This window comes from Acipenser ruthenus, chromosome 11 (genome assembly GCF_902713425.1).
Source record: "Acipenser ruthenus chromosome 11, fAciRut3.2 maternal haplotype, whole genome shotgun sequence".
Taxonomy (NCBI): Eukaryota; Metazoa; Chordata; class Actinopteri; order Acipenseriformes; family Acipenseridae; genus Acipenser; species Acipenser ruthenus.
In genome coordinates, this window is record NC_081199.1 from 10,886,429 (window position 1) to 10,898,447 (window position 12,019).

General features: G+C 40.0%; 1 protein-coding gene across 1 annotated transcript in view; it reads left to right on the forward strand.

Moving 5' to 3' along the window:
- The window catches only part of LOC117426622 (SEC14-like protein 2), a 36,000-nt gene that overhangs the window by 15,797 nt on the left and 8,184 nt on the right, over positions 1-12,019 (forward strand). Inside the window, exons 7-9 of the mRNA XM_034044383.3 lie at positions 442-502; positions 1,392-1,475; positions 3,135-3,241. Coding sequence (XP_033900274.3) covers positions 442-502; positions 1,392-1,475; positions 3,135-3,241 — 252 coding nt within the window. The remainder of the gene's footprint in view (positions 1-441; positions 503-1,391; positions 1,476-3,134; positions 3,242-12,019) is intronic.

Genomic DNA, 12,019 nt, shown 5'->3' on the forward strand with positions numbered 1-12,019 from the left:
CTACTAAGCTACTAAATAATCTGGACTGCATTTCATTTTATGGAAACTGACTACTTAAAACTTAATTTCTTGTGCTGTCCATCACCACTGCTCCATCTTGACAGCTGATTTGGTCAAAATAGAGTGTCTCTCTACCACATGATGGCTTAATAAAAAGCACAGGCTTGTTTACTGTAAAGAAACTGTAAAACCTGTCTGCACATTCTATACTGTGTTTAGTGTTTTTTCAGCAACACTACATTAACCAAACTACATACATGTCAGCTTGTGTGTTTTGTAGTAAACATGGATCAGAAGTGAATACATTAGACTAGACTAGCACAGTAATATTTTGTTACACACATTTCTAGTTTCCTATTGGATTTGCAGTGGTGTGTTATAGTTCAGAAGATCACATAGCTGGCAGTGCAGCGCCATCATGTCTCTCTTCTCTCTTGTCAGGTTCTCACCATGTTTGAAGAGAACTACCCTGAAGGACTGAAGCGGCTGTTTGTGATTAAAGGTACACTCAGTGACACTGTTCCCCGGGCTACTCCTTGGCTTGGCTGTAGAGCCTCTGAGCTAACCCTACATGATCCCAGCCTATTTACAAAAGCACTCAATATCACAGTGAGGTTTTCCTCTGAGCTAACCCTACACGATCTCAGCCCATTTACAAAAGCACTCAATATAACAGTGAGGTTTCAATATAGACTACTGTAAACCACTTTATACTGCAGTGTTTTTTATTAGGCATTTACAAAAAACTGAAAACTATAAAGCAAACTGTACACTTCTCAGATAGCAGCTATTTAAAATGATTTTCATTGTTATATTCATGCTGCTTTTTTGGAGCTGTATCATATCTTTATATGTGTTCTAACTTGCCATGTTTTGACTATGGGATCAGTTTTGCAGCATTAAAATTACTGTAGCTAATTATTTCATATATTTCCCATACCAACCACACCCATTAACTTCACAGGTCTCAAATGTGTAGTTTTTAATTACATTTTTTAACAAACCTATATTAATTTTAAATCATGATATATGGAACTACAGATAGTCTTGCACTTTCATGGTCATTTCACCTGGAAAGTGAAATTGCACCTACTGCCTCTTTTCCTGTTAGTAACCAACCAGCTGCTTCCCCTAATGATGACATGTTCTGCAGCCAGTAAGACGCTTGACCCAGAAGACACTGCTAAGGTGAAAACGACCCAGGAAGTGCAAGTTAAATTGATTTCCTGGAAGGGAAGGCAAGCAAACTGAGAAGTTTTCTGTGTTGAAGCAGATGCCAAGGGATTAAATACAAATACTTGTTTGTGATGTTTCATTCACATCTACACACTTGAGACCAGTAAAGTCCATAGAATTGCCATTTAACAGGTTTGTCTGTGTTCCTGTCTCAGCCCCCAAGCTCTTCCCTGTGGCTTACAACCTGATCAAGCACTTCCTGAGCGAGGACACGCGCCGCAAGATTATCATCCTGGGAGGTGAGTACCTGTGTGCCTTCAGCATCCAGTTAAACATGGGGAGCCAGGTGTGGGTACCTGTCTGCCTTCAGCATCCAGTTAAACACAGGGAGCCAGGTGTGGGTACCTGTCTGCCTTCAGCATCCAGTTAAACACAGGGAGCCAGGTGTGGGTACCTGTCTGCCTTCAGCATCCAGTTAAACAAGGGGAGCCAGGTGTGGGTACCTGTCTGCCTTCAGCATCCAGTTAAACACAGGGAGCCAGGTGTGGGTACCTGTCTGCCTTCAGCATCCAGTTAAACAAGGGGAGCCAGGTGTGGGTACCTGTGTGCCTTCAGCATCCAGTTAAACACGGGGAGCCAGGTGTGGGTACCTGTCTGCCTTCAGCATCCATTTAAACACGGGGAGCCAGGTGTGGGGACCTGTCTGCCTTCAGCATCCAGTTAAACAAGGGGAGCCAGGTGTGGGTACCTGTCTGCCTTCAGCATCTAAACAAGGGGAGTCAGGTGTGGGTACCTGTCTGCCTTCAGCATCCAGTTAAACACAGGGAGCCAGGTGTGGGTACCTGTCTGCCTTCAGCATCCAGTTAAACACGGGGAGCCAGGTGTGGGTACCTGTCTGCCTTCAGCATCCATTTAAACACGGGGAGCCAGGTGTGGGTTACAGGAAATGTGAGCTCTGTTGTCCTAATTAGCTGTGGGTGCTCATGGGATTGAGGGAGCTGCCTGCTGTGAGGGGACACGCATGGCTGCTACTTGATGTGCCAGACTGTACAGGTATGGACAAAAGCTTCATAAAGTCGAATGAAACCTGCTGAATAATGTTACATTAACATATTGAATTACATACACTGCTTTGCAGTTTTCCATATACTTAACAAAAAACTGACAAGAATTGAAAAATGTGACATTTAAAAATCTAACATGAAATACTGTACTACTATTATGGCTTCCGGTAGACTTTAGAGATATCATTTTGCAGTTTCTTTGATTGCAAGATGTTAAATGAAATATCTAAATTATGTTCATATAGGTATTTTTTTTTTTTTTTTTAATGATGTCTCAATCCTAAAATTCTAGGGTGAGACAAAACTTTTGGCCACAGCTGTAGACAGTGCTGTTGTCCCTCATCTTTCATGAGCACTAACATTAAATAATTAACAACAAAAAATGAAAGTGAGGCATCCCTGACTGATGTCTTTAGAGAATAAGAATTGAATTCACCGTTTACTTATGTAGTTGAAAGCAGATTGAAACCAATCCTGTTTGTTTCCATTGGCAACTGACAAATATCAAGCTGGATTGATTGGGGTTCACTGGCAGAAATAAGTCTGCCCTTATAAAAGTTTACAACAGTACAGTTGCATGGTATAGTTGCAGTTTTCCAATGATTTCCCCATGGTTATACCATAGTTTGCCATGTTTTGTACTATGCTTTACCATACCTCTCTGGGCTTTACAGTGCTTACCTATGCTTTACCAATGCTCAAACAATACTTTACTACACTTTACTGTGATCACATTTTATAAGGACTCTGTGACTCACTCTGATGGAGGATGTGACCAAATGAGTTTGTAATGGCTGGGTGTAGATTGCCCCAGTTCGATATTGGAACGAGATGAGTTTTATATGATTAAACGATTGATAAAGCCGATGTGTGACTGGCCCTGTGTCTGCTCAGGTAACTGGCAGGAGATTCTGCTGCAGTACATTGAGCCGGACCAGCTGCCTGCTTGCTACGGAGGGACCCTCACTGACCCTGATGGAGACCCTCGCTGCAAAACCAGGGTGAGTCCGCGTTAGAGCAGATCAGAGCGCTCTTTACAGTGATCGCGTTCAAATAGGCAAACACTGCACCTCTGCATTGGCATGGAACACCCTGCAAATGTATGCTATTAAAACTAGGTGCCATTGTCATTCCTGAAACTTTGAAACTAGATGATTCTGCCACCAAAAAACACAAATATTCTGTGCCGTTTACATGTTGCATACTTGTCAGGAATAGGGTTCCCTGCCTTTAAATGGTACAGAAAATACTGTTTACAGATACCTGTCTAGGCACGCTAGTCTTGGATCAAGGTAATCTCCTGTAACAGACGGTGTTTATAAGACTGCAGCTGACACCCTCTGTCTAACTTCATTCTCATTCTCACAAGAATTTTTTTTCCCCTTGACTTAGGCAAAGCTGCCACACTATAAGTTCACTTCCTTCCTGTGTTACAGGCAATAGGTCCCTACCTGAGCCTAACACTAGCCTTCTATGGGAGCCTTTTCTTGAATGTAGAGAGAAAGCAATCACTTCCATCAATGTGTTGTGTTGTGGCAGGATAGCCAGGCTTAAAAAAGATCACCAGCTAACCAACATGGGGTTTGTGATAATGTTATTATTTAAGGACTGTATTTTATTGAATTAATCTTCTTTAATTTCTATCATATTATCTCAGCCAGTGAGATATTTCAGTTTGTGTTTTGTTTTGCAAGTCCACAGTGACACCTTTTGATCACCTACTGCTACTGCTTTTATTTGTTTAGAAATGCTAGAGAGACGAGTAAAAATGTCTTTGTAGATGCATTAGTTTGTTTGCTTGTTTATTTATTCATGGGGTGATTCTGTTTGTGTCAAAACTTTGTGCTTTGAGATCAATTATAAATGATGTATGTATATTCTAAAACATTTACTGGGGTGCGATATTTGCTGCTCCTTCTTGCTTACATCTCCCACAAGTACAATGGTATAAATATTTACAGGGTGGCATATTTGTTCTTTATTTTACCCACTTACATATATTTCTGCAGTGCCACAGGTATTGCCATCTCATATGACATTCAACAGTGTACCAGACAGTTGGTGATATTTGATATGCAAATCATCTTAAATATTGTGAACAACCAAATGGTGTCTAAACTGCGAACAACCTTTATTTATTTGCTTACTTATTTATTTCAACTGGAAACAGTTGCTTCCCAATTAATTCAGAAAAAGCCCTTTTCCAGTGGCACAAGCAAACCAGACAGGTGGAATATATCCCATGGGTCTTTTTACTGGGCCACCCCAGAACCAGGCCGTGACACTTCTCTGAATCCGGCCCTGGGCCGAACCAGGCTATTGTATTTTATTTCTTGTCAAACGGGATGCGTTCTTGCAGACCTCCGCACATCACTGTAGTCTGGACAGAACACGCTCTGCTCTGAGAAAAAGGTGAAACGTGCACAAAACAAAGACAAGCATAACAAAAGTAAACTCATACCTACCAATATTCACTTTAACTTAGGCATACCTTTGAGTCCTTAAATGAAATACTTATTTTTTTTTTGCAACAATCCTCTTCATTCTTCCAGATGCAGATCAGCTAATAAAACCAGTGAATTGTAGGAGGCACTTGGGTTATCAAAGGGAAAGCATTTCACTGCATTAAAACATGATGTTTCTGCCCTTAGATACTTTGATAAAATTTTACCGCCCAGAAGAGGGGGCTCTCTCGACCGTCTAGTGAGGCACAGGGAGTCATGTTGGATCTTACCTGTGGGAACCACGTCTCCCGGCGGACTAAATAAGGACCTATGTGAATATGTGCTGCTTCTAGCTTCTATAGAGACCCCTCTAGAGACATATATAGAGACCCCTATAGGACGATGTTGCTTCATTATAGTTTTATAGTATTAGGAATGTATCTATGCACACTACCCTACAGCAAGTATTGGGATAGTAAGAGATCCAGTCAGCAAGGTGTCTGAGGGGTAAAAGGATCAATAGGAGCCCCAGCCCCGGTCGTTCTGCATTTACTCATCCGCACCGATGCTTGTTGAGGGGAGAGTGTACTGTATGGAATCAGGGCACAAAGAGATCTGGGGGAAATTGTCGAGCAAAAGCAAAACTCATTATTTGCCTTTTATTTCCTGTGCAGCAGATATTAGGACCCAGCCTGAGCCTTAAAGTTTTATTTTGTAATTCAGAATTCTTAAATTCTTTCCAATTGCTCCAGATTTCACTATATATATATATATATATATATATATATATATATATATATATATATATATATATATATATATACACACACACACTTGTGTTTGTAAAAAAATGTTACCTTATTTGTTATACAATTTGTGTGTTTGATGTTTTCAAGGCCTCACTTGCGCTCCATTGAAACTAAAGCTTGGCAGATCTTTGCCATTTCAACACAGAGCATTGCCAGCAAGAACAATAATTATAAATATAGTGTAAGTGCAAAACAGAGCCAGTGATTTCACTGAATTTTGATATTGCACTTATTTTGGCCAGCTTAGACTTTCCCACATTAATGGAAATGAAGTGGGAAAGTACTTCCATCAAACTTGTAACATTGTGGCTGGATAACTGGGCTTCCCAGAATTGATCATAAACTCTGGAACAAAAAGATCAATAGCAAACAATAAGATACGATAAGAATATTCTGGTAATTATAGGTGAGTGCATGTTTTAAAGCCCTGGTTATTACCGTTTGTTTAACTGGTGAGTACGATGCCCTCGGATTAAACCTTTATGAGATCCTCGACCTGGGGGCCACTTGTATTTACACGTCCATTCAGTAGCCAACTATCTCTAGACAGGCCTCACAGTACATCATACACAGTTTTATATACATTATTGTATCATGGCTGTGGTAAAGGTATTATATCACAGCAGGATGCTAAGATTAAGGTCCACTTTCTGACTCATGTCAGTAAAGTAAACTTTAGTAAACTGCACAGAATTAGGCTGATTTGCTACCTTAGTAACATAATAGATTGTGTTTGTATTGCCTGAATCTCTCAACAAAGCAGGGTTGCTAATTTAACTGATTTGGCACAACATTTAATATCTAACCTTAACTGATCCATCACAAGACCCGACCTTAACTGATCCATCACAAGACCTGACCTTAACTGATCCATCACAAGATCTAACCTTAACTGATCCATCACAAGACCTGACCTTAACTGATCCATCACAAGACCAGACCTTAACTGATCCATCACAAGACCTGACCTTAACTGATCCATCACAAGACCTGACCTTAACTGATCCATCACAAGTTCTAACCTTAACTGATCCATCACAAGACCAGACCTTAACTGATCCATCACAAGACCTGACCTTAACTGATCCATCACAAGATCTAACCTTAACTGATCCATCACAAGACCTGACCTTAACTGATCCATCACAAGATCTAACCTTAACTGATCCATCACAAGATCTAACCTTAACTGATCCATCACAAGACCTAACCTTAACTGATCCATCACAAGACCTGACCTTAACTGATCCATCACAAGACCTGACCTTAACTGATCCATCACAAGATCTAACCTTAAATGATCCATCACAAGACCTAACCTTAACTGATCCATCACAAGACCTGACCTTAACTGATCCATCACAAAACCTAACCTTAACTGATCCATCACAAGGACAGTTTTCTTCTTACTGAAGCAAGTCCATTTTCCTGCGGACGTGTTGAGGGTTAACAGTGCTCTTTCAGTCTATTCTGCATCATCTTTTCAAATCTTTTGCTCGCTATTTCTCCTCCTCACCTTTCACCCTTCTAATTGAGTATCATTGCCCGAAACACAGTTCACTTTTTCTCACAGAAATGTCACATTTTGTTCATGGCGGCATTTTGGATTTCATTTTCCCTCATGATCTTGTAGTGCTCTCCGATTTGGTCATTTCAGAGGACTTTATGATTAAATTGTCTGTTCCTCTTTTAATTGACGTCCTAAGAAGTTGCTTGTTCTCTCTTTTGAATGGGCTCTCAGCCTTGACCCCTCTTGCAGTGTTTCTCCTCCTAAGAGGCTGCAGTGAATGCATGCAAGTTGTTGTTTTTTACAAACACTCCTAGTATGCACACAGTCTTCAGCGCCTCGCTGTTGGTACCTCTTTTTAGTCCCCAATCCTGGCTTCCAGGTAATGAAATGCCTCCTCACTTCTATGTACTGTTTTGCCTTTTTCTCCTGTGTCCTCTCTTTGGAATCAATGGTCAGCATTTAAACTGTTTTGTGAATGTTGTTTTTACAGATCTGTTGAGGTGTTGATTTGAATGTTCCAGGTGATTTACACTGCTGCTGTTGTAGAAACACCATTGTCCACAGGACAATGAAAGTAGCAGGTGGAGCCTTCAAATTACAGGCAACAAGGGCTGGGGCTGTGTCTTAATTTGGTTCTTAAAGGATCCCAGTGATTCAGGCTTGGCAACTCTGCGACATTCATTACTTCAAATATGCTGCACATTCCTACATGTTATAAAAGTTAGTGTAGGCATTGATAGTATGTTAAGACGTAGGCTGGGGCTACCACCACTTTCATTGAGTGCACTGTAGCTGTGCACACAGTGTTCCACAGGGACACACTATTCAAATCGCTTGGGAATGTTTTTCCACAACACTGTAATTGCCTTGTATATTAATACAGATGGCTTGTAGCTTCTATTTAGGAGAAGTGCATTGCCTATCTTCAGGAAATCATTTTTATAAGCTGTATTGCACAGATAGATTACAAACACAAATTAGTATTTCATTGTGGCAGTTGTAAGTGTTTTTGATACAATAGAATCTGTTCTATCTGATTTAATTGGTTCCAGGGGTCCATCGGATATGTGAAAATATCGTATCTCAGAGGGACTCGTTACACTACATTGTAGTTGCTTTATTAACAACATTGCGTTATAAATTACAATGTCAAGTACAGGTTTGTCTAAATCACCATCGTACATGTGTTCATCTTTTTAACGGTAGGGAAATGCTACGAATCCCTTGCTTTCTTGTTTTTATATTGAACATGGTTCAACTGGGCAGGTTGTTTATGTGAAGTGACAGCATGTCAAAAGTGAAATGCATTTCCCGGAAGCACTGTCTTTTTTAAATCTGCAACTGAATCCGTTCTGCCCTGCTAAGAGATGAATAATAAAATGTGCATTGATCAGTTTCCATCTGTACCGTTCTGATTGTAGCGGCATGTGTATATGACACATGCCAGAGGCCCATCAGTTAGTACAGGGTATTGTATCTTACAGTATCAGATATGACAGGTTCTACTGTATGTGTTTTTTCAGATGTTATCCAATCCTTTACTAACAGAAACTGGGGTGTAACAGTAGATGTGTACAATATAATGTATTGATGCTTGAGACATGATTTGTACATTGCCTTGAAAAAAACTGAAAAGTGTCTGGTTTGATTGCTAATAAATTCAGTTGGGCACATCATCAAGAATGAGGCTGGGTTCTTTCTGTGGCCAGTTATTGTAGCTCCTTTGCTACAGATTCCTGTAGTGAGGTCAAAACTAAAAGAAAGTAGTTTAGGTAGGACACACTGGAAATTGATTTAACACATGAAATCTTTAAACCAGGCTCTTAGTTTTACCTCCCGAGTTTATGGTTTAGTGTTTGGATTGATATTAACCATCCACCCCCAACGCTAGGCTATTCTCTGTAAAGGTACATCAGGCCAGTACAGCAGGAATGAATGCTAGACTAAGATTGTGACAGAAAGGTAATATAATCCCTTAGATGCAATATGAGCGGTTGAAATGTTCACTGGCAATTAGATTGTAATTCAAGAAGGTTGAACTCTCTCATAGTTTTCTTTACTCCTCTTCAAAAGCAAACTGTCACAAAGTACAGAAGAAAACCAAAATTAGGACCATATAGGTAATGAAAGATGACTGAAATGTCTGTACTTTTGAAACTTGTATTATATTAATAAAAGGTGTACATGTTTAATATGGAAAATAATATTAAGAAAAGAAACAATAAGCCAGGAGAGCTGTGTTTCTATTAAAACCCAGTGTCAAGGGGATTCATAATTCAGTGTGAGAGCATCTCGGGGGCTGCAGGCTGTGTGGAGGACGGTCTGTGGTGGAGAGGGATGCTCCACAATGTCAATATTTCAGACCAATTAAAGACAATTGCACACGGTTTGAAGTTCTGCTCTGACGTCAATTGATTATTCAGGCTTGTTGAAACGGAAGGAGGTATTATTATTGTACTAAATAGCAGGCTGTGTAAAAAAGTTCTTAAGTATAAATACTCCACAAATTAAATGCATCTCTCACCCTGTAATTAAGCCTACGGTAGACGATCAACTTGCACCCTCTTAGACATTAATATTAATAGGTAGTTCTACAGCCAGTACCGTATTTAAAAAAGTGTACACCTCAAACTAAAACGATAGGAATCATGCACTGAGGTTCAAACACAAATCAACGTATTCTACCGTCCTATTCTTTTGTATTTGTTCATAAATGCAAGAAAGGTGGAAAATGAAAACTCAGTGCGCTTAACAGGTGTGTGATAGAATACAGGACTAGAATACAGGACTAGAATACAGGACTAGATTACAGGACTAGATTACAAGGCTAGAATACAGGGCTAGAATACAGGACTAGATTACAAGGCTAGAATACAGGACTAGATTACAGGACTAGAATACAGGGCTAGAATACAGGGCTAAAATACAGGACTAGATTACAAGGCTAGAATACAGGGCTAGAATACAGGACTAGATTACAGGACTAGAATACAGGGCTAGAATACAGGGCTAAAATACAGGACTAGATTACAAGGCTAGAATACAGGGCTAGAATACAAGGCTAGAATACAGGACTAGAATACAGGGCTAAAATACAGGACTAGATAACAAGGCTAGAATACAGGGCTAGAATACAGGACTAGATTACAAGGCTAGAATACAGGGCTAGAATACAAGGCTAGAATACAGGACTAGAATACAAGGCTAGAATACAGGACTAGAATACAGGACTAGAATACAGGACTAGATTACAGGACTAGAATACAGGGCTAGAATACAAGGCTAGAATACAGGACTAGAATACAGGACTAGAATACAGGACTAGATTACAGGACTAGAATACAAGGCTAGAATACAGGGCTAGAATACAGGACTAGATTACAGGACTAGAATACAGGGCTAGAATACAGGGCTAAAATACAGGACTAGATTACAAGGCTAGAATACAGGGCTAGAATACAGGACTAGATTACAGGACTAGAATACAGGGCTAGAATACAGGGCTAAAATACAGGACTAGATTACAAGGCTAGAATACAGGGCTAGAATACAAGGCTAGAATACAGGACTAGAATACAGGGCTAAAATACAGGACTAGATAACAAGGCTAGAATACAGGGCTAGAATACAGGACTAGATTACAAGGCTAGAATACAGGGCTAGAATACAAGGCTAGAATACAGGACTAGATTACAGGACTAGAATACAGGGCTAGAATACAGGGCTAGAATACAGGACAGAATACAGGGCTAAAATACAGGACTAGATAACAAGGCTAGAATACAGGGCTAAAATACAGGACTAGATTACAAGGCTAGAATACAGGACTAGAATACAGGGCTAGAATACAGGGCTAGAATACAGGACTAGAATACAGGACTAGATTACAGGACTAGAATACAGGACTAGAATACAGGACTAGAATACAAGGCTAGAATACAAGGCTAGAATACAGGACTAGAATACAAGGCTAGAATACAGGACTAGAATACAGGGCTAGAATACAAGGCTAGAATACAGGACTAGAATACAAGGCTAGAATACAGGACTAGAATACAGGGCTAGAATACAGGGCTAGAATACAGGACTAGAATACAGGACTAGATTACAGGACTAGAATACAGGACTAGAATACAGGACTAGATTACAGGACTAGAATACAGGGCTAGAATACAAGGCTAGAATACAGGACTAGAATACAAGGCTAGAATACAGGGCTAGAATACAAGGCTAGAATACAGGACTAGAATACAAGGCTAGAATACAGGACTAGAATACAGGACTAGAATACAGGGCTAGAATACAGGACTAGAATACAGGACTAGATTACAGGACTAGAATACAGGACTAGAATACAGGACTAGAATACAAGGCTAGAATACAGGACTAGAATACAAGGCTAGAATACAGGACTAGAATACAAGGCTAGAATACAGGGCTAGAATACAAGGCTAGAATACAGGACTAGAATACAAGGCTAGAATACAGGACTAGAATACAAGGCTAGAATACAGGGCTAGAATACAAGGCTAGAATACAGGACTAGAATACAAGGCTAGAATACAGGACTAGAATACAGGGCTAGAATACAGGGCTAGAATACAGGACTAGATTACAGGACTAGAATACAGGGCTAGAATACAGGGCTAGAATACAGGACAGAATACAAGGCTAGAATACAGGACTAGATTACAAGACTAGATTACAGGACTAGAATACAGGGCTAGAATACAGGGCTAAAATACAGGACTAGAATACAGGGCTAGAATACAGGACTAGATTACAAGGCTAGAATACAGGGCTAGAATACAGGACTAGATTACAGGACTAGAATACAGGACTAGAATACAAGGCTAGAATACAGGACTAGAATACAAGGCTAGAATACAGGACTAGAATACAGGACTAGATTACAGGACTAGAATACAGGGCTAGAATACAGGGCTAGAATACAGGACAGAATACAAGGCTAGAATACAGGACTAGATTACAAGACTAGATTACAGGACTAGAATA